The 23,974-nt window shown below is 38.1% G+C and overlaps 1 protein-coding gene across 1 annotated transcript in view; it reads left to right on the top strand.

The window, feature by feature from the left end:
• The first annotated feature begins 213 nt into the window (after positions 1-213).
• The window catches only part of Trim44 (tripartite motif containing 44), a 110,348-nt gene continuing 86,587 nt past the window's right edge, over positions 214-23,974 (top strand). Inside the window, exon 1 of the mRNA XM_005384121.2 lies at positions 214-1,128. Within this exon, the coding sequence (XP_005384178.1) occupies positions 463-1,128 (666 nt within the window). The 5' untranslated portion in view covers positions 214-462. The remainder of the gene's footprint in view (positions 1,129-23,974) is intronic.

The raw sequence follows: 23,974 nt of genomic DNA, 5'->3' as shown, positions 1-23,974 counted from the left end.
CCAGCGGCTCAGCGGAGCCCCGCGGGAAAAGCAGAAAAGGGCCATTGCCACTTTAAGTGACTCAGGAAGTGAAAGGGGCCGCCTGACCGCGAAGGGAAAGTGGAACCGGGGCGGCGTGGGCCCGGAGCTGGCCGGCGGGCAGCGGAGGCCAAGCGGCTGAAGCGGAGGTAGCGGTGTCAGCGGTGGTGGCGCGGGGGTCGACGGGGCGGGGGCGTCCGCGCCGGAAGTGAGCGGCGGGGGCGGAAGCGGGCGCGGCGCGAGCACGCAGAGCGCGCAAGGGGTCTGCGCTCCGGGCCGGCAGGGTCCGCCGTGACCCCAGGCCCCACTCCGAGACGCGGCGCGGCCCAGCAGAGGCACCCGCCTCGGAAGCGCTCCCCGAGACGTCGACCCCAGGAGGCCGCGCGAGGGACGGCCAGGAGCTCGCGGGCCCTGAGGCCTCGGCCGCGGAGTCCCAGCCTCCACATGGCCGCCGGAGTGGGCGCGGCCTCCGAGGAGCTGCCTCACGACGGCACGTGTGACGAATGCGAGCCCGACGAGGCCCCGAGGGCCGAGGAAGTGTGCCGGGAATGCGGCTTCTGCTACTGCCAGAGCCATGCGGAGGTGCACAGGCAGAAGTTCCACAGTCACCACCTGGCCGAGTATGTCCATGGCGCCCAGGCCTGGACTGTGCGGCCCCCCGGGGATGGGGTGGGGAAGGACGACACTGGGGCCAAAGCGGAGCCGGAGAGGGAGGTAGAGAGCGAGGCAGGGGAGGAGAGCGAGTCTGAGGAAGACAGCGAGTCCGAAGAAGAGAGCGAGACGGAGGAGGAGAGTGAGGAGGAAAGCGAGGAAGAGAGTGAAGAAGACAGCGAGGAAGACATGGAAGATGAGCCCGAAAGTGAGGCGGAGGAGGACAACCAAGAAGGAGAATCTGAGGCGGAAGGGGAAACCGAGGCAGAGAGTGAATTTGACCCAGAAATAGAAATGGAAGCAGAGAGAGTGGCCAAGAGGAAATGTCCGGACCATGGGCTCGATTTGAGCACTTATTGCCAGGAAGACAGGCAGCTCATCTGTGTGCTGTGTCCAGTCATTGGGACGCATCAGGGCCACCAGCTATCTACCCTAGATGAAGCCTTCGAAGAACTAAGAGTAAGTATTGGACACTCAGAGCATAGGTCTTGGGGCCAGGACACCTGGGTTTCAACTCAGTTGACCTACCTGTGACCACATTCCCTTTCACCAGGTACCTCCGAGGCTGGTCTGCTCCACTTGTTGGGAGCAAACTTCTTTCACCCATTTTGATTGAACCCCTTTGAGAATGACATGAGAATTCTGGACTCAGAGCTGCGAAAAATACATGTACACACAAAATCTAGCATATGATTTCTTAAAAGTTGCCAATTTCTGGTTTCTGGATCCCAGGTAAAGCATTCAATGAGAGTTTCGATGCCATTTAGGCCAGTTTCCCACAACCTCACCATTATTATTTAAGCCTTGACTTGAGGCTCCTGGCATGGCAATCCTCTGCTTACTTGAAAAAATGGGAAGCTGTCATTTTGTCAAATGAATCCGAGTAGATGATTTTTCTGGAGAGTAGACTTCCTAATCAAATGATTTTCATAATTTGATGTGTGACTTGAATTGCTGCTTTTAGGTTCTTCATGTCTGAAACTTGGTAGGAAAGGAGGGTAAAAGGGTGAAGGCCACATGGGGGGGAATAAACGTTCTGTCCACCTGGGCTTTTATGTATCTTTCTGGTCCCCTCGAACAGTGTTTGGCAAGTAGTAGGTGTTTAGTATTTGTTGAATGAATTTGCAAGTAATTTTATTTGTATTGTGGATGCTTACATTCAGTCAAGAGAAACTGATGGTGTTAACCAGATTGAGGAAAGTGTGCCATCAGTTCGTTGTGATAAATGTATGTGAGTTTGAGCTTTGCACAGTGGCAGTATCGTAACCAATGAGGTTTATCCGAGGCGCGATTATTGCTAATTGTATGTCAGTTCATTAAGTGATCAGTGTATTACTGAATGTTTTCCTATGACAACTTTTGTTTCCCTAGGTGACCTTACAATTGCTGGTATTGGAAACTAGAGTATTTGTGAGAGTGAAAACAGTGGATGATAAACGACTTCAACAATGCTTGACACATTGTTAGGCTTCAGAAGTGTTCTTGTTGGTTATTAATATGAAAAGGCTAAACATAAGTTTATAGTTGGGAAGAATTTGTGCAAGGTATGTTTTGATTCCTCAATGCCAGATCAGGCTGTGTGATCACTTCTTGGCTTTTTGGCTAAGATCAAGTGTAGTATTTGTTCATATCAGTAAATCAGGCTGTAAATCAATAGTATTCCTGGTAGAAAGCCAAATTGATTTCAAAGTTTGCTGATATTTAGAGAAAAGCAAACTTAATAGTAAGCTAGAGTGAGGAGGGAACTAGCATTACCATACTACAAGAGGGGATCCGGGATAGAAGCAACAAGCTAGGCTAAGTGGAATGAGGTAATAGCTTTGCGGGACAGTTCTCAACACATAGTCACAGAAACACTGTTCTTTTTCTTTTGGACTTTGTTATATTGCTGTTCAGCTCTGTGGGATTTGGTCTGTAGAGAATTTTGTGGTGCATTTATGACCTCTTGTCTCATGACTTCTCATCTCAAATATACTGATTTCTCTTACTCTATAATTTCTGACTGTGAAAATAGGTTATTGGGTCTGACAAAGGATCTTTTTTTGATTTGTGGGCTTATTCATATGAAATTATAATGTTGGAAGAATATGCTTTCAGACCTACATTTAATGAATTATTTTTTTGTGGTTGAACAGTAAAGTACAATTAGATGTAGTGAGTACTCTTGACTAATAGTTTTTAGAATTATATCAACTGCAACCTACAATAAGGAAACATTTATATTTTTGTTAAGTTTATTGGTACATTTTAGGTATAAATAATGATCACATGCATTATAGGGAATTTGTACCTGTACATGGTATAACTTGATTCTTTCTTTTCCCATTCCCCTATACTCCCTTCAACCCCTCTTCCTCTTCTTATTTACAAAAGCTTTTTGTTTCCAGTTTTAGGGAAACATCTTTTAATCATGATCTTGTTTATATTCCCCAACCTATTTAGATAACTCAAATGGAACATTTTTCTTGACTGCATATGATATGTTCTGCTTCTGTTGTGTTAAAAAAGAATTCTAGGCTGGGGATTTAGCTCAGTGGCACAGCACCTGCCTGGCAAGCATGAGGCCATGAGTTCAATTCCTGGTACCGGAAAAAACAAAACAAACAAAAAAATAAATCCCCAAAGAAGAATTCTATACTCTCCTACTAGATTGATTTTATGGCATGCTGTGGTTGTGTCCTGTGGGTTGAAAAGTACTTGTCTAGTTTACTGTGAGATCACCTGAAGAAGAGGTGGAGTCTTATAAAACAGCAAAGGGAGAAGTAGTTGGCAAAATTCAGCAGGTATGCAGCATCTGAGAAGTGCTTAATGTGGTCTTGCTGTGGATAGATTGAAAGGTTTAGAAGCCTTACCCCTTGCTCTTGTGTATACCTTTAAGATGAATATTTAGGGAGCTGGTTGAGTGATAATGGAAATAGTTGCATGGAGGGTGGGATCATTGAGCAGGTATTGGCAGCAGGTATTAGTGGTTGGAAGGATATTAGATATGCTCATAGCTGTGACTCCAGAAAGCCTAAAGGTGGAGGTATTGCCATACTATATCCTGTAGTGGTCAGTGGTTCTGGCCCTTTAGCTAGTTCATAGAAGCAGCTCTGGTAGGAAGATAGAGGTTGAAGTTGTGCTATAAGGTACCTAATTATGCTTCTTACTCTTTCCTAAAAAGATATAGTAGACTTTCTAAAAGTTTGAAGCATTGGCTACAAAGTAGTTAAACACATGTTTAGGATAAGACAAAAGCTAAGATTAAGGTAAAAAGGATGGCTTGGTGGTATAACCTCTAGGGGTTAAGGCCACCACTAAATGGTTCTGTGGACGGATTATGTGAGGCTTTCTGCCCTTGGGTTTGCGTTTCAGTCTAGCCTTCAAAGTATATTTTCTTGACCAGTAGTAAAACTCGGAAGTGAACAGGACACTATTCCAGCTTTCACTAAAAACCAGGATATTTTACTTGGGAACAAGGAGTCTATTGACATTTAGACAAGAGGCCATGTATATAAAATTCTGGTACAAAATTTGACTACATTTTGCCTATTTCCTGAGATTTTGCAGCAGATTGAGGTCACTTTAATAGTGGACTGATTAATCTGGTGGAGGAAATTTCAAGACAACCCAACATTTAGGCTGTGGCATAATCACTGCTGGTTGTTTTTAGTCAGATTTATAGTAGGGATTAGAGGAAAATTTTAGAGTAGAAAAATTTTTAAAACTTACCTCTTAGTTAGAAGGAGCCATATGGAAAGTTGGGGCCAAAGTTGGTATGGCTGCTAAAAAGATTAACACTGTTAAAAAGAAACCAAATACTCTATACAAGAAAAAGAACAGTGTTTTGAGGGTACCTCAGGAATCTTCAGGATGCTACCATCACAGACTCAAGTGTGCAAAAGTATCACCCTTTAATTTGAGAAGAGAGTCTCAAGGACAGTAATGGCAAACCTTTTAGATCTTTCAATGATAACAAACAGCCCACTGCAGCATGTGTGCCATAGGTTTGCCACCACTGCCCAAAGATCCCTCCTTGAGAAGGACTTCCTAGGATATTTGTTCCCTGGCATTATTTTCACTGTGCTTAGCCATCCAGGCTATCAGAAGCCAGGGCAGCCATGGTACAAGGGAGCCTAGCTATTGCTTCTGCTGCTAGCAGACCTTGGCATTGTCCATGTGATATTGGTTTTACTGGCATGCAGAATGCAAGAATTGTGGGATCAAGAAGGCTTCCATCAAGATTTCAGAGGAAGGGCTGGGAGACCAGGCAGCCAGGAGGCTGTAGATTCCAGGAATGTGGAACATCTAGAACAGACAGTTGCAGTAGAGTCAGCCTAAGAGAGAAGCAACCAGCAAAGCCTTAGGTGTGGGGTCACCAAGGCCTGATGCAACTCACATGTCAGCACCATGTTACTTAGCTGCCAGACATGCAGCAACAGGACTTAATGTTCACTCTACCAGGATTTTAGTCTTTCTTGTGTCCTATTCTTTCTGTCCCCCTATTTCTCCCTTTTGGAATGGGAATGTTTACCTTGTGCCATTGGACCTTGGAATTATGTAACTTGTTTTTGGTTTTTGCAGCAGTTCGTAGCTTGTTTGCCTCGTGTCTCAGACCTAGATTTGGACTTTTGAAGAATGTTGGAATGGTTGAGACTTGGGGAAGGAATTGTTGTGTTTCCAGTGTACTGGGGATAGTTTTATATTAGGTGGAATTATGAACTTGCTATTGTGTTTCTTTGTAGATTAAGAATGGTTTAAGGAGATATAGTTGGGTAGCAAGTTGGAAAAAGTGAGTTGTGGTTAGGGATAATTTCAATGTTACTGGCTTTGGAATCTACCCCAGGTATTGGTAGAACCCAATCTGGGTGGTTCATGGAGGTATATGGCTTTGGATCTATGTCTGGTCCCTGGCCCCTTTTTCTCTGGCACTCTTCTGCTGTACTTCCTGGCTGCCAAGAACTAAACTTTGCTCTGTCATGCACTTCATGATATTTTTGCCCTAGAGCCATCTGACCATGAACTGAAAATGTGAGCCAAACTAAACCTCTTTTCCTTTAGATTATGGGTATTGGATATTCTGACCAGCAAGAAGAAAGCTGATTAATACATAGGTAATCCCAGAGTGAATAGTGTGGCAGGTTGAGGTTACTTTTTGGTAAGATAGTTATGGATGACATTTCTGAGCATATGGCATTTGGATAGAGATCTGCATTATGAGATCTTGCAAAGGTGCAAGGAAACATTGCTATTTTGTAACCGTTTAGTGCTGCTTACCCAGAGTGCACTGATTTCATTAACAGCAGAGGAAATCTTTTGGTTGATATAACTCTTGTAAAAGAAAGAATTGTCTCTGGAGATGAAAGAAGGACATTTTGAAGTTATTTTTAATGTGCTCTTAAGCACAGGTGAAAATACTCTATGAAAGGAATCTTAACTTATGGGGATTTATTTTACATTGTTAAGAGCTTTCAGGGGATGCAATATTGGCAGCAATGGAGCTTCATTAAAGAGACTAGAAGGGTTAGAGTGAGTTGTGGTTAGGGAGAAAAAGGGGCCAGGGACCAGACATAGATCCAAAATGTCTCCTTGTCTTTCCTGCTGTAGCCAACTTTTGACCATAGCCTGACTCATGAAAAATGATAGTATTAATATGTATTGTGTATTGGCATTTTTCTAAGTATTTCATACATATTAACTTAATCATCATGATAACCCTAGCAGTTCATTATATTTATTATAGCAGAAAGGAAAATGAGCCATAGAGAGGTCAAGTAGCTTGCCCATGGTCATTCAGTGAGAAAGTGACAGAGCTTAGCTGGGGAAGTGAACAGTCTACCTTGAGAGAATAGATGCAGGCTCTCCCAAAAGCCCAGTGATCTTTTTCTCTTCTTTAACCTTTCAGTGAAAATAGAATGGGTTGATAGACATTTTATGCAGTTGGCAATTGATTTTGAGAATAAAATTGCTGATACATTAGTCTTTATTATTTTTTAGCTCCTCTGGAGGTAAAAGACTGTGTGCTTTTGGCATCAGCTTTCCTTGACCATAACCCATGACAGAGATGTTTCCCTGCCTGCTTACTCATTGGTATACTCAAGTTTTCTTCCCCTTTCATCTGGAAGTTGATTTTGAGAATAAGGCTGCTGTTACTTTAGGTTTATTGTTCTTTAGTTCCTCTGGAGGTAAAGGAGTATGTGCTTTTGGCACCAGCTTTTCTTGACTATAACTCATTACATAGATATTTCCATGCCTGCTTATTCATTGGTATACCCAGTCTTTTTTTCCCTTTTATCTGATCCAAGTCAGAAGCTAGAGGCCCCTCTGTGTTAGTGCTAAGTATGTCTTCTACTTGAGGATAGAATTCAGTCTGTGATGACAGCTCAATTTTATGTAGTTATTCTTGTTATTTTAATACCCAGAACCAGGACTGAGCTTGCTGGATTGCAGAAAGGAGCACAGATGCTCATGTTTCTTTCAAAAAAGGAGACAGTGTATAGACCAAGAATCTGTGAAATGAAAACTTTAGTCCTGATAGGGTAGAAATGAGAATAAGTTGAGAAACATACAAGCCTGGCCCTGGAAAGGTTAATCATGCGCATGTGTCTGTGTGTGTCTGTGTGCACACGTGTGTGCATGTGTGCATGCATGTGTATTACTGTAACAGATATTAAGCCAACATGGCATTAAAAGAAATAAAACCAAAATTGATGTCCTTTTTAGATGTAAGAAAGCAAGAATAATTAAAGAGTGACTAGCTCCATCCCCTTGTATCAGGGGCACCTGTCAACCTGTCTGGGAAGAATTCAGGTGACTGGCTCTTCCCCTCTACATCAGTGGGACCAGGTGACCAGGGGAGTGTCAGGCATACAGTAGGACCCTGACTGTGCACATAATGGACAGGTGTAACTAGTGAGATGGAAAAGTCTGAAGCAATACTAACAATATGAGCCAACAGATGGTAAGTTAGGTAAACCAGCATTGTGTCTGGGGAGAGAGACACACAGAATAGAAACAGGCAGGTGGGGCTGAACCCCCCCTTTTTTTTTTCATTTTTATCTTTCTTTTTCCTCTCTCTTTTTTCTAACTGGCTGGGGCCACAGAAATCTCCAGCCACAGAAAACTAATCCCATCCCCAAAACCCAGAGACCAAGTACAGAAAATCCCTTGCTTACTCTTTCATTCTTTTCATTCTTTTTTTTTTGTGTGTATGTGTGTGTGAGGAATTGAACTCAGGACCTTACACTTGCCAGGCAGCACTCCTTCATTCTTTCTCTTCTGCCCTCTTTTCTAGTTTTCTGAAGCTTGTGTGATCATCCTTTGTCCTCCAGCTTTGCTTCTACTTCCTTCTCAGTTATGCGTGCTTTATCTACTACCCTTCTTAAATTTCTCTACCACAATTTCTTGTAGTAGATGGTAAAATCACTCTACCAAGGGGAAAGACTTAATTTTTGGTCAGTTCTGTTACATAACTGTCGATTTTGCTTCTATGGCTTAAGGTACAGAATTAATAGTTACTGTAGTTTGTCAGTTTCTAAACTGTACTTGATGCTGTTGTTATTGCTAATTATACTATGTTAGCTAGGATGCCACATCTGTTGTAATCAGTTGTTCTCCCATCTGTAACAATACTGGGAAGCTCTAGAATAATAACCTTACCACAGTACAACACCAAAGAACTGGGGACTAAGGCAAACAGATACCACCATCTCAATTAATTGGGAAGGTAGGATCTTGGGACAGACACAAACCAAGAACTTCCTACAGAAGATGTAGAAAACATCCTTGAAGAAGAGATTTTTCCTAGAGAGGTCTTGATATGAGTGATATAGCTACCTACTACAAAAATTTACAAGGATCAAAACGGAAAGCAAAATAAAAATTTTTTGAAATAGAAAGTGACAAGACACAGAAGCAAAATGCAATCTCAGACCTCCAGCCTACACAGAACAAGTCCAGGAGGCATTTAGATAGAGGGAAGTGGAAGACTTGCACCAGAAATTTCTGAAATGATAGCAACTGAAGTAAAACAAAACAAAACAAAACAAAAACCAAATCCATGAGGCTGTAGAGAAAAGCAGATCAGAAATAATCTCTTAGGTGAGAAAAATGACAACCATAATGAAGGAATTGCTCAGCAAGTGTAGAGTAGACATAGATTAAAAAATAGAGGAGCATAGGAAAATAATGGAAAACTTGAATGAACAATATAGGAAAGAAATAGAATGAATGAAACAGATTCAAAGAGCTATGCAGGAAATTAAAAATTTCATTGAAAACTGGCAAAAACTTTCAGATCTTGAAGACAGGATCTGGGCTAGGGGTCATGAAAGGACCCTCTTAAAAATAACGGATCAGGAAATAACAATTCAACAGCTGCAAGGCAATGCAAAGAAAAACAGTAAGACTAATATGTGTCATTGAAAAAATCAGGAGTCAGCAAAAATGGCATAAAAAGACTATTTGCAGAAGTAATAGCAGAAAATTTCCCTAGCATGGGAGCAGAAGTTGACGTACAGATAAATGAGGCACGTAGAATGCCAATTAGCCATAAGAAAAGTAAATCTACCCTGAGACATATAATAATCAAGATCCCAGAAACTCAGCACAAGAACAGAATATTAAAAGCTGTTAGAGAAGAGAAACATCACATGTAAAGGCAAGCCCATAATAATCATGGCAGACTTCTCAACACAAACCATCAGATCAAGAAGAGTTTGGAGTGAAGTAGTTCATGTCCTGAAAGAAAACAGCTTCCAACCTGGATTGATGCGGCCTGCAAAACTATCTTTCAAAATTAATGGAGAAATACTTCCCTGGAGTACTTGCATAACAGAAAAAATTGATGACTACCAAACCAACCCTACAAAGAGTACTAAAAGTTAATGTAGACAGAGATAAAAGTGACTACAATTCTAAGAACAACAGTAGAGAGAACCAACCAGGCTGGGCAAGCAATTAGAGGGAGAAAGCAGGGAACCAACAATGGGAAAATAGCATGACAAAGATAAGCTAATACATGTCAGTTATAACCATCAATGTAAGTCGTATTAACTCAGCAATCAAAAGAAACAGACTGGCAGAATGGATCAAGAAACAAGATCCAACAATATACTGTAGCCAAGAAATACTTTTAACTTGAAAAGAAATGCATAGACTGAAAGTCAAAGAATGGACAGCAGTCTTCCATGCAGCAGGAACCTAGAGAAAACGCAGGGGTAGCCATTCTGTTTGGAGACAGTATGAACTTCAAGAATGATCAAAAGAGACAAAGAAGGTCGTTAGGGGAAAATTGCAAGAGGATGATATAACAGTCAATAAATATGTATGCATATTAAATAAATATGTATGATATGACAGTCAATAAATATGGGAGTACCCAACTACATAAGACAAGTATAAATAGACATGAAAAGTCAAATAAGCCATAACACAAAGGTATTGGGGGACCTTAATAACCAATTGTGACAGAGAGATCATCTAGGGAAAAAAATCAGCAAAGAAATATCAGAACTGAATCAAACCTGTGAACAAATGTACTTAGTAGATGTTTACAGTGTTCCACCTAACATCAGAATACACATTTTTCTCAGTTGCACATGGAACATTTTATAGAACAGACCATATACTAGCCTTTAGAACATGCTTAAGTAAATGGAATCGAAGTTACCCATGCATATTATTTAACCATAGTGCAGTGAGATTGATAATTAATGGCAAAAGAAACCGCAGAAACCCCATAAACACATGGGAGTTAAATAACACCCACCTGAACAACCAATGGGTCACAGGTGAAATTGAAGAAGAAATTAAACAATATCTATAATTTAATGAAAATGAGGATATAACATTCCAGAATTTGCAGGATGAGATGAAAGTCCTAAGAGGAAAATTTATGGTGGTGAGTTCTCACATCAGGAAAACAGAATGAGCAGAAAGAATAATTTAAAAAGCTGATCTCCTAAATGTACTAAGGGCTTACTTAATGGATTCATGACAAATAAGTATGTGGGCAGTGACTTTTACATATGCTATAATGTGCTAGATTATTGTTGTTGAACACTAGTTATATATTAAATCACTTCAGATGCTTTTCATTTTCTTGTTGAACTAGGGGGTCATGAAAGGAGAGATCTCTTATTGAACATTAATTGTATATCAAAATTCTGATACATGTAGCTAGTTTTTGATTAAGTAGTAATCTTCCTTAAACTTTAATAATGATAGTAAATATTCATTGCAATATGCTTGTCTTAGTTACTGTTCTCATTGCTGAGACAAAATACCCTGACATCCAAAGTTAAAGGGGGAAAGGTTTATATAGCTCACAGTTTATAGAGGTTTCAGTCCATCATAAGCTGGCTGCATGATAGGGTGGCATGGCAGAGAGGTATCACAGAGGAGAAACAGTTATTGGTGGGCAGAAAGTAGCAAAGCAAGCAAGAGAGAAGACAAGTCTTTTTCTATCCCTTAAGTTATATCCAGGCTACCAGAATTAGAGTGGTGCCAAAGTAATCAGTGGACTGATTTAGTAATCAAATACCATTAATCCTAGGACACTTAGTCCTAGCATTGCACCACAAATCAGCCACACACTCTACATTTCAGCCACATCTGAAAAAGCCCCACCTCTGTCTGCATGAGGTTTTTGGGGGACATTTAGATACAAGCTACAACAATGTCCAAACTGCAATTTTGAGTCTTGTTTTTTAAATTAATTTTTTTTATCTGAGTAATTTTTGAACTTTTAATATGGTAAGCTGTGTGGGCATATGAAAAATAATGAGAGTTTCCTAGTTTAGGAAGCTTTGGCCTAATAGCAAGAATAGTCTTTTCATATGCTTTTTGTGTGTGTTTAAGTACTAGAGGAGAGGTACAAAAACAGTTGCTGTATGGAATTTAGAGCAAAAAGGAAGTAATTTCAGCTGGAGGCATTAGAACCAGGAATAATTTTTCAGAAGAAGTAGTGTTTGAGATGGGCCTTTAAGATGGGTAGGTAAATACAGGCTATTAGGTAGCTTCTCTTTGTGTTTCCATTATTAACACCCTATACACATTTATTGTAGCATAAAGTATTACCTATCGTGCCTATCATTATCAGTTATGAATTCTTCTAAGGCTAGAACTCTGTTACTCATCTTTGTGTTCTCCATACCTAGCACAATGTCTATTGGTTAGTAGACATGAAATATTTAGTGGGTGTGTGATATGAAATACAATTCATCTTGTCCCAGAGCATTCATGAAAAGCTGAAAGACAGTATTGTATAGTGATTTCATGTGCCGTGTTTATATTGGGATTAAGTTCAGCAAAATCTAAAGTAAAGAAATAACTTGAAAAAATCCATAATAATAGCAACTGAAACAAGATAGATATTTCTTACGTGGAAGAAATCTGGATGTAGGTCGTCTAGGTTGGAGGAAACATGAAGTTATGTGGAATCTAGGCCTTTTCCAGTTCTACTTTGACATTCTTAGTGTGCAGTCCTTGTAACGGACTGAGTGATAGCCACAACTTGAAGGGTACACCCCTCTATTTTAATTGAATGCTTTATAAATTGCACATGTTGCTTAGATTTCATTGGCCAGAACTCAATCCTGTGGTCTTATGTAGTTACAAGTAAGACTAACAATTAGTCATTTCTGTAGGCCATCATATGTCCAGTAAAAGCTGAGGTTCTGTTACTAAGAAAAATGGGAGAATAGGCATTGAGGTCATTGCCCCAGTTGGCCCCAGTTGGTCTGCAAGTTTGAGTTCTGGCTCTTTTTCCTTCTGGCTGTGTCATATTGGGTAATTCAGCCTGCTTCTCTGAATCTTGATTTCTTCTTCTGTAACATGGATGTAGTAATTGTCTCTCCTTGGTAGGTTATAGTGAGGACAATTAAGATCATAGATGTAAAGAGTTTAGCACCACAGTGCCTGAGATATAATAAGCCCTTAATAATTTGTGATTCTTATTTTTATTACCATTAGGGTACCATTGAAGGTTCTAGTCTGAGTTCAATTCCAGACTAGTCTGGCAGCAGTAGATGTTCTGGACTCTTTCTTTGGGCAAAAACTGTGCAGCCCACTCACCTTCTGTTCCTTCTGCCTGCTTTAATTTTGTGAGTTGATTGAGTGGTGAAAAGCTTGTCTTAGAAGAGAGGCTCCTATATATTTTAGTGGCCTTATGCATTAGCTAACCAAAACACAGCTGGTAAGTCTAATTTTAGGTTGGGTTTTGTTCACTTTTTCTATTTAGTATTTCTTCAGCATGGTACCTGATACTTAGTAGTCACTCAAAGTTTTCTAACAGTGTATTTTTTAACACAATTTTTTGAGATATAGTTTTTATTAATATATGTTTATGTATTATTTGAAGTACATGTCATGATACTTCTTTTGATATCATCATTCATTTGACATAACATTTTTTTAAGGCTTAGAATTTGCAAGTAGAGTATTTGTGGCAGTGGAGAACCTAACAGTGAACAATTGTAAATTCCTGATCTCATGAAATTTATATTCTATGAACAAAACAAATATTAAATTAGTTAAATAGTAAATAATATTTCAAATATGTTGAATGCTATAAATAAACCAGGGAGGGTGACAAGGAGTGCCTTGGATGAGTGAAGTGGAGGAAAGATCTGATTAAGGATCTGAGGACTGTTAGGAGGTGGTAACTTGGCTAATGGCAGAGCTAGGAGTGGGAAGATCTGGGGTCATAATGGTTCATGTGAGAATAGAAAATGTAAGGTCCCTGAGATGAACTAGCTTGCTGGGTAAGGAAAAGGATGGTTGAAATAAAATCATTAAGGGCATGGCTGGGGAATAGCCATGGGTCAGATTACCAAGTATACCATGATAAGGATTTTATATTTTATTCTCAGTATTATATTGTTTAAGCAAGAGAATGAATGCTGTGACTTATGTTCTTAAAATTTCACTTAGTTTCTCTGTGGAGGGTGGATTATAGGATAACAACAGTGGGAGGAATATATGCTACTTGTACTAGGCAAGGAGTAATATAGATGGCAAAGAATAATTGGATATCTCTTACACTTTAGAGTTAAATCTAAAAAGATTTGTTGATGGACATAATTGTGCTTACCTGTAATCTCAGCTACTAGGAGGCTGAGGCAAAAGGGTTGGAAGTTCTAGTCTGGCCTGGACAACATAGTGAGACCCCCATCTCATCTCAAAACAAAAACTAAACAGGGGTAGGGATATACTTCAGGGGTACAGCATGCATAAAGCCTTGGATTTAATTGCTAGGAGTACAAAACATCAAACAAACTTGCTGATGGATTTTCTCAAATCCAATAATGGTTTTGCATCTGAGCAACCAGTAGAGGTTACCTAGCATAGGAGTGGGTTTGAAGTTAGAAAATGAAGTAATATGAAGATGTTGGTAAAAATTTTCATATAAGGGAAGGTGATAATAAGTTTTAGTTTTGTTTCCTTTTGACAGAACTTTCCAGATTTGTTAGGAGAACATTGGTATTTAACCTTCTGATCCTTTCCCACTATTTCTCCCAAACAAGACCTTTTTGTAAAAATGACAGAAAGTTGGAAAGGAGGATGCTTTTTTTGAAGCATATTATCAACATGAATTCAATAGGATGGGGTTGATGTGGGGGGGCTAAAACCCAAAACATTATTGGGTTTTTAACTATTATTCTTTGTGAACTCAGCGTCTTATGATTCTTTGTCATATAGATTTCTGTATTTAAGAACCAGTTTAGGGTATTTGTGCAGTTTATATTTACTCTCCTGCTGACATACGACTTTTCTTTTGGTGCCCAACTGGTTGTTAACATTAATCTAGAATGACTCATAATGGTGGAGAAACTGGTTGTCAACAAATACTTCTTCCTAATTTGATACCATTTTTACCTACCAAATTTCAGCTTTGTTTTAGTCTCATGCTCTTTCTTGTGAGACAGGATCTTGCTGTATAACACAAGCTGGCTTTAAGCTCTCTATCCTCTTGTCTAACTCCCCCACTTCCCTTGCTGAGATTATAGGTGTGCAACATCACATAGTATTCTCATGCCCACTTTTTTTTATTTTAAAAATTAAAAATCTAACGAACAATGAAGACAAAATCAAAACACAAAACAAAGATACATCACCTCAAAACAAAATGATAGTAATTAACAATAGTTGCTACATTACATACTGTTATCTTCAGCAAAGTTGCTCAGTCCACCAGACATAAGAATGTAAGATTGATCAAACAATCACAGTAAAAACTAATAATAAAAAAAAAAACAACATTGGAAATGATGCAGAGCTTCACCATACAAGAAGGTAGGAGTTCAACACTGGTTCTTATACTGCATATTGTTGTTTTCAGATCAGACATTCTGATTACCAAATTCAAGTGTGTAAAATTGGTCAAGAAAAAACATTTGAAGAATTGACTATTCCTTTCAATAAACCACAGACATCAGCAATACACCTATTCCAGCTATCCTTATATATACATATAAATTTTGTTTTTCATTTAAAAAAAAACCTGAATAACAAAAACAAGTACATAAAACAGCATAGGGAACAATAAAAATGATATAGAATTTCAAAACATGGTGATAGGATATTAACAACGGTTATATTATATAATGTCACCTTCAAAATGGTTGCACATATAACCAGATATAAGCATGCAAGATTGATGAAACAATTTCATGTTAACAGTTTCTTTCAATAAGCCAACAGATATTAGTAGTACAGTTACCCTAGCTATCCTGTGTGTATGTATACATATTTTTTTCCTCTTCTTTTGTTTTCCTCTCCCCTCCTTCATCCCAGTAGCTCCTTCCTATTTGAGCAGTTTCTTTTCTCTTTCACAATATCTATTGTACCTTTCAGATTTTATTTACTCTTTCAGGTTCTTATAGTAGGGAGGAAATACCATGTTTACATGTGTGAATCTGATTTATTTGACTAATGAGTATGGGCTCTAGTTGCATCCATTTACCTATAAAAATCTCTAGTTTATCTTTCTTTATAGCTGAGTAGTATTCCATTGTATAAAAATACCGTATCTTTTTTATCCATTCCTCAGTGGATGGACATTTGGGTTGTTTCCAAGATTTAGCTATTACAAATTGCACTGCTATAAACATGAGTGCACATATATCGCTGTGTTACTATTTCAGTTCTTCTGGAAAAATACCCAGAAGGGGGATAGCTGGGTTGAATGGGACCTCTAATTTACTGAGGGTTCTTCAGACTGATCTCCCCAATGGTTGCACCATTCTACACTCTCACTAACAGTAAAGAAGACTTTTTTCACACACCCCCTCCAGCATTTGTTATGGGTTGATTTCTTGATAATAGCCATTCTTTCTGGGATGAGATGGAATCTCAGTGTTGTTTCAATTTGCATTTCTTGAATGACTAATGACATTTTTTCATGTATTTATTTGCCATTTGTATTCATGTGAGAAGTGTGTGTTCATCTCAGATGCCCATTTTTGGATTGGGTCTTTGATTTTTGGGGGCCTGACTTTTTTTAATTCTTTAGATGTCCTAGACAGGAGTTCTTTGTCAGAGGGACAGCTGGCTAAAATTTTTCCCAGCTTGTGGGTTTTCTTTTCACCCTGTTGGTGATTTCTTCTGATGTGCAAAAACTTTTCAATAATATGAGATGCAGTTTGGTTTTTGTTCATGAACTCTTTACCTACCCCTATGTCTTCAAGACTTCTACCTACTTTCTCTTCCATTAGATCTAGTGTTTCTGTTGTAATATTTAGGTCTTTAAGCCATTTTGACTTTATTTTGGTGCATGGTGATAGGCTTGGGTCTAGTTTTAGTCTCCAGCATGTGGAAAGCTAGTTTTTCCAGCACCATTTATTAAAGAGGCTATCTTTCTTCCAGTGAACATGTTTGGTCCTTTTGTCAAAGATAAGGTGGCTGAGTATCTTTGTCTGCATCTTCTAGTCTGTTCCATTGATCTTAAGGTCTCTTTTTTTTTGCCAATATCATGCAGATTATATCACAGTAGCTTTGTAGTATAATTTCAAATTGGGGATTGTGATACTCCCTGCCTTGCCTTTGTTGCCCAGAATTGCTTTTGCTATTCTGGGTCTCTTCTGGTTCCAGATAGATTTTAGGAATGTTTTCTCTAGGTCTGTGAGGTATACCAATGGTATTTTCATGAGAATTGCATTGAATTTGTATAACAATTTGGGGAGTATGGCCATTTTCACAGTGTTGGTTCTTCATATCCATGAGCAAGGAATATCTTTCCATTTTTAAAAAGCCTCTTCAATCTCTTTTTTCAGAATAGTGTTTTTTCACTATATAGATCTTTTACTTCTTTTGTTAGATTAGTTCCTAAGTATTTCAGTTTTTTGGATGCTATTGTGAAAGGTATGGTATCCCTTATTTTTCTCTCAGTATCTTTGTTGTTTGTGTATAGGAATGCTGTTGATTTTTGAGTGTTGACTTTGTATCCAGCTATGCTACTGAATTTGTTGAATAATTCTAGGAATCTTTCAGTGGAGTTTTTGGGGTCTTCTGTGTAGAGTATCATGTCACCTGCAAAAAAAGATAATTTCATTTCTGCCCTTCCTATCTTTATTTCTTTCATTTCGCTCTCTTGTCTGATTTCTCTGGCTAGTGTCTTCAGAATTGTGTTGAATAGGAGTAGTGACAATGGACATCCTTGTCTTGTTCCTGATTTTAAAGTGAAAGTTTTCAGTTTTTGTCCATTTAGTATGATGTTGGCTCTTCGTTTGTCATAGATTGCTTTTATCAGATTGATGTAAAGTCCATCTATTCCTATTTTCTGTAGGGTTTTTATCGTGAATAAGTACTGGACTTTATCAAAAGCCTTTTCTGCATCTATTGAGATAATCATGTAGTTCTTTTCTTTAGCTCTGTTGATACGGTGTATTATATTGATTGATTTGCGTATATTGAACTATCCCTGCATTCCTGGACTGAATCCCACTTTATCATGGTGTATTATCTTCTTGATGATATGCTGCATTCTATTAGCTAGTATTTCATTGAGAATTTTTGCATCTATACTCATTAGGGAGATTGGCCTGTATTTGTCTTTTTTGGTTAGTTCTTTTTCTGGTTTTGGTATCAGGACAGTACTTGCCTCCAGGAATGAGTTTGGGGGAATTGCTTCTCTTTCTATTTCTTTGAAGAGTTTGAGAAGACTTGGTATTAAATCTTCTCTAAATTTCTTGTAGAATTCAGCTGTGAATCCATCAGGACCTGGGATTTTTGTTTTGTTGGTTAGGTTTTTTTATTACATTTTCAATTTCATTGGCTGATATTGGGTTGTTCAAGATTTTTATATCTTCTTGATTCAGCTTTGGTGATTCATATATATCTAGGAATCTGTCTCTTATGCGTTTTCCATCCTATGAGAATAAAGATTTTCAAAGTAGGTATTGATGATCTTCTGAATTTCTACAGGATCTGTAGTGATATCACCCCTTTCATTCTTTATTGTGTATATTTGAGTTCTTTCTTTCCTTTGATAAGGTTGGCTAGGGGTTTACCAATTTTATTTATTTTTTCAAAGAACCAACTCTTGCAATTCATGAATTCTTTGTATGGTTAGTTTCAATTGCATTAATTTCTTCTCTAATCTGTATAGTGTCCTCCTTTCTTTGGGCTTTGGGATTAACTTGCTCTTTTTTTTGTAGAAGTTTGAGGTGCAACATAAGGTTGTTTATTTGTGTTCTGTTTTCCTGATGTGGGAATGCGCTGCTATGAATTTCCCTCTGAGGACTGCTTTCATCATGTCCACAGGTTCTGGTAGTTTGTATCTGCATTTTGTTTGATTGTAAATAGTGTTTAATTTCTCCTTTAATTTCTTTTATGACCCATTGGTTGTTCAGGAGTGTTTTATTTAATTTCCTTGTGTTTATGGAACTTTTGCAATTTCTTTCATCATTTATTTCCAGTTTCATTGCACTGTGGTATGATAATATGCATGGGATAATTTCAATTCCTTTGCATTTACTTAAGCATGTTCTATGGGCTAGCATGTTGCCTATTTCAGAGAATGTCCCTTGCTCAGCTGAGAAGAATATATATTCTAATGTTGTTGGGTGGAATACTGGGTAAAGGTCTGTTAAGTCCATTTGTTCACATGCTTGGTTTAGTTCTATTACTTCTTTTCTGATATTTTGTCTAGTTGGTCTATCTCTTTGTGACAATGGGGTGTTAAAATCCCTTGTTACAATTGTGTTATTATTTGATTTTTCATGTCTGTTAAAATTTGCCTTATATAATTGGGTGCTCCTGTATTTGATGCATATGTATTTATGATTGTTGTCTCTTCCTCTTGCAGTTTTCCCTTAACAAGAATATAGTGACCTTCTTTATCTCTTTTGATTATTGTTGGTTTGAAGTTTTCCTTGTCTGCAAACAGAATAGCTACTCCTGCTTTTATCTGGGTTCCTGTCGTATGGAGTGTTATCTACCACCCCTTAACTTTCAGTCTATGGATTTCCTTTTGAGCTAAATGCATTTCTTGTGTATAGCATATTGTTTGATTTTGTTTCTTGATCCACTCTGCCAGTCTGTTTCTTTTGATTAGTGAATTGATGCCAGTTACATTATTGGTTATTACTGATATGTATTGACTTATCCTTGTCATGTCATTTTCCCACTCTTGGTTCTGTACTTTCTCCCTCTGTTTAATTGTTTACCTTGCTTAGTAGTTCTTTTCCATTGTTAGTCTTGAGATTGTGGTCATTTTTGTCTCTCTGTAGAATATCTTTCAGTACTCTTTGTAGGATTGGTTTGGTGCTCATGAATTTTTTTTAGTTGATCTTTGTTATGGAAGTATCTTATTTCTCCATCAATTTTGAAAGACAGCTTTGCAGGGTACAGCAATCTGGGTTGGAAATGGTTTTCTTTCAGGACCTGAAATACTTCACTCCAAGCTCCTCTTAACTTGATGGTCTGTGTTGAGAAGTCTGCTGTGATTCTGGTGGGCTTTCCCTCATAGATGATCTGTTTCTTTTCTCCAACAGCTTTTAATGTCCTGTTCTTTTGCTCAATTTCTGGGATCTTGATTATTGTGTCTGGGTGTAGATTTATTTTGGTTGTGGCTAATTGGGGTTTTATATGCCTCACTTATGTGTAGCGTTCTTGTCCCATCCTTGGGAAATTAGGTTGTGGCTAATTGGGGTTTTATATATCTCACTTATGTGTAGCATTCTTCTCCCATGCTTGGGAAATTTCCTGCTATTACTGTTGCAAATAGTCTTTGTATGTCATTCATGTTGCCTCCTGCTCATTCTTTGACGCCTATCAGCCTTATAATGTTTTTCTTTGCCTCATTTTGAAGCTGTTGAATTATTTGCTGTTCCTTTGTTATTTTTAAGAGATCTTTTCTTTCACGATCACTAGTTGTTTCTCAATAAGAAAGGAGAAATGAACTTCCTGGGCATGTGATTTCAGTGTAGCAGTTCAGTTTTACACTTCTAATAGCAATATATGGAAGTCTCCAGTTTTTCCAAAGCACTTAACACTTTCTCTTACCAGATTAAAATTTTTTTCAGTCCAGTGGGTAAGAACTGATATCTTAATTATGAGTAAGTTTGTGCATCCTTTGTATCTTTTGAAGTATTAACCATTTCACATTTTATGTTCATATCCTTGTTGGAATTTCTTTGGGGACTTATTTGTTTTTTTCTTACTAATTTATAGAACTTCCTTATGCATTTTTTCATATATACTTAATACTTATTCTTCGGTTGTACATGTTAGGAATCATTTTCATTTGAATATTTCTGAATTTCCTGTTGACTAGCCCTGTCATTTTGGGGGGCATTGTTTGACTTCCACAAAGCCAAATGATTTACTGTCCTGGTCCCCTTCTCAATTAGACCACATGTTTGTGAGGCAGCTATTCTGTTCTAGAAATTTGGGACATATGATTATGTGGTTTTCTGTTCAGTTACCTTTTGATTAAGACTGCCCTTAGCAAACAACTGCAAAATGATACTATGCTATGGTTTGGGGATACTGTTACTGAGATACCAGCCTTAGATCCAGATAACGCTGTACCCTCTGCACTATGAACCATGCTGTACGGTTTTTATTTCAGTTCTGGATATTAAACCCAGGGCCTTGAACTGAACTATATTCACATTCCTTTTTATTTATATTTTTTAAATTTTGAAGACAGGGTCTTGCTAAATTGCATATGTTGGCCTTGAACATGGACTCCTCCTGCCTCACCCTCCAGAATATCTTGGATTATACAGATGTACCATCATGCCTGACTGTGCCCTATGCCAGTGATGATGGACCTTTTAGAGCTTTCAGTGATAACAAACTGCCCACTGTAGCACTTGTGCCATAGATGCACAATCACTGCCCTATGCTTTTAAAGGCCCCTCCTTTGATCATATCTGTCTCCTTGTAGACCACTCTTCCAAGTAGCCAGCACTCAGGAATTACCTGACAAAATGTCCTGAGATAGTCTGCCAAAAAATGTATCCAGTCATTGAACCCCACCGCTGAGATATAGGTATACCTATGTCTCAGGTGTGTCCAAGATGACACTTTGAGAAAGGTGTTCTCAGAGCTGGGACACTAACTTAAACACCTGTGCACAAGATTCCTGGGTGTATAGGAAGGGACTAGGATGTAGGAAAAAGCAGGGGTTAAGGGTGGGATGGATTTAGGCCAGGTTCCTCCATTTGGACTCTTATACCAACTCTGTAACTGACAGGGTTGGGTCTGCCCACAAAAGTCTTTGTCTTTTGGCCAACTGCTTTAAAAAAAATTTTAAGCTATTGTGAAGGTTTTCTTTACTCACTTAGAGGCTGAGTATAGCAGGCTCAACACAGAGCCTAGTTAATCTTGAGAATAATTCTCAGTCAGCTGGCAGATGTAATGGAGGATTTTCTTGGCAGGAGGCTCTCTTCAGGTGCCTCTTTCTGTCTTTCCTTTGGGTAGGTGATGCCACTTCGTGAAAAGGCAGAAGGATTCTGCTGACACACTGCATTTTTATGAAACAAAGTGAAGGGTTCCGTTATCTCTTTGTACAAGGCACATCTGCCTGCAAACAGGCCATCTGCTTCTTAGGGATTCCTTCATCATCCTGTTTCTTTTCAAAAGGTTTTAAGGCATAGTTTAGTGTGTTCCATTCTGTTTTCCAGAGCCAAGGGAGATGTCATACTACATCAGGATTCTTGTTAAAGAGCTTAAAATGGGCGCTGGCAGCTGGAGTATGGGGGAAAGAGAGCTTTCCAGGGACAAGTGACCTGCTTGTTTAGCCAATAAGAAGCAGGTTAGACGAATGATATCACCAGACAGGCTTTATTGTCTGATCATCTCATAAAAGCAGAGTTGTGTCTGGCAACTTAACCCTTTTTTAGGTACTTTAGGTCTCACCCACTGCTGGTATGTGACCTCTAGATTCCTTTTCAGCTGTCTCTGTGAGACTACAGAGATTAAAATAGAAATTATTCACATTTAGAACCACAGCTAGAATGGAAATGTGATCTAAGCTGTATTTGGAGAGCATATCTAAAGTGGATATTGTTTGTAGTTATGTTAGATCAGTATTTTACTGTACAGGCTTAGGAAAGAAGGGATGTTAAAGGGGAAAAAGGATTTAGTTTTTATGCATTTTAATATACATAAGTGGATCTTACAAAGTATATTCTATATTGGAAGAATTTACATTGTTTCTGCCAACTTGGAAATTACATTGTCAGAGATTCTGAGGCCAGTTTTGAGTAAGAGATATTTGTAGTATGTGTTTATTCTTATACTTTTTTATTGTTCTTTCCATTATAAAAATGGCAATCATCTTTCTTTGCTTCCTTTTCCTAGTTAGTAAAATGAGTTCCTACACTATAGTTATGAAGATAACAAAATAAATTGGTTCTTGTTATTTTAGATTATGCTAAACATGTCATTAGAACAATATTCATTTATGTATGGAGCAAACTTTTTTTTTGATGCTAGGTACAAGAGATACAGAGTCATAAGAGAGATGTAGTTCTTACCTTCATGGAATGGGAAACATCATGAGGGAGACAAAATTAATAAAATGGTTTCATACTTCTGTTGTGTTTACTCTGTGCCAGGCCCTGTTCTAAGCATCTTGACCTATATTCATTCATTTAATCTTTCTACATCCCCAAGAAATAGGAACTTTTGTAGTTAGCTTTGTTTTATAGATAAAGAAATAGAGTTACATGGAGGTGAAGTGACTTGCCTAAGGTCACACTTGTAGTAGACCAGTTGAGATTTTAATCTAGACAGTGAGACTCTACAGTCTGTGCTCTGGATCTGTGCTGACTAATGCAGTGGTACCTAAGCCATATATGACTTCAGCATACTTGAAATGTAGCTAATACTCTATAAATTGATTGAGCTGTGTGGAGAAAAAAAAATTTTCAAAGGCTGTGTGTGTGTGTGTGTGTGTGTGAATCTATATATATGTATGGGTGTATAATCTGTGCTTAACATTGTATATATTATACAATAACCTCATATTGCAGTCATGTTGCAAATTATAATATTTTAGACATACTGGGTTATGTAAAATAAAAATTATTTTCACTTTTGTTAGCTTCTAGAAAAATAACATGTATGCATGCCTTTGGGGCACACAGTATTTTTCTTCTTCTAAAAAATTTTTATTAGTGTATGTTTGAAGTACATGTATACATCTCAGTTTTTTCCCCTTTTCCACCCTCTTTTGTTTTCAGAGCATTTTTTTGCCAGCATCAGATTCTTTTTATTTATTTTATAAGTTATTAACAAGTTAATTATCCAAAAAGCATATAAAGCATGCAAGACAATTATACTAATAAAGGTGCATTTTTAGACACACTGTTCATGCTGGATTGTAGTAATGTTTTCTCTTTTATCATTTTGTCTTTTATTGTGTACTTTATATATTGGGTTTCTCATATAAGAGAAAATATAAGATATTTATGTTTGTGTGTCTGATTTACTTAATCTAACTTGATGGTCTCAAGGTGCATCTGTTTGCCTACAAATGATTCAAGTTTACTTTCCTTTATGGCAGAGTAGTATTCCACTGTGTATAAATACCACATTTTCTTTATCCATTCATCTGTTGATGAACATATAGGTTGCATCCAAGATTTATCTATAGTGAATTGTGCTGCTGTAAACATATGTGTACATCACTGTGATATGATGTCTTTAACTCTTTCAGAAAGATACCTAAAAGAGGAATAGCTGGGTGAAATGAAATTTCTATTTTTAGTTTTTTGAGGAATCTCCATACTGATTTGATTGTGGTTGTACCATTTTATATTGTTACCAACAATGAAGAGGGGTTCCTTTTTCTCTGCTACTCTCTAACATT

This window comes from Chinchilla lanigera, unplaced genomic scaffold (assembly GCF_000276665.1).
Source record: "Chinchilla lanigera isolate Chin_1 unplaced genomic scaffold, ChiLan1.0 scaffold00021, whole genome shotgun sequence".
Taxonomy (NCBI): domain Eukaryota; kingdom Metazoa; phylum Chordata; class Mammalia; order Rodentia; family Chinchillidae; genus Chinchilla; species Chinchilla lanigera.
Note: the sequence above shows the minus strand (reverse complement) of the source record. Positions and strands in the feature narration are given on the sequence as shown.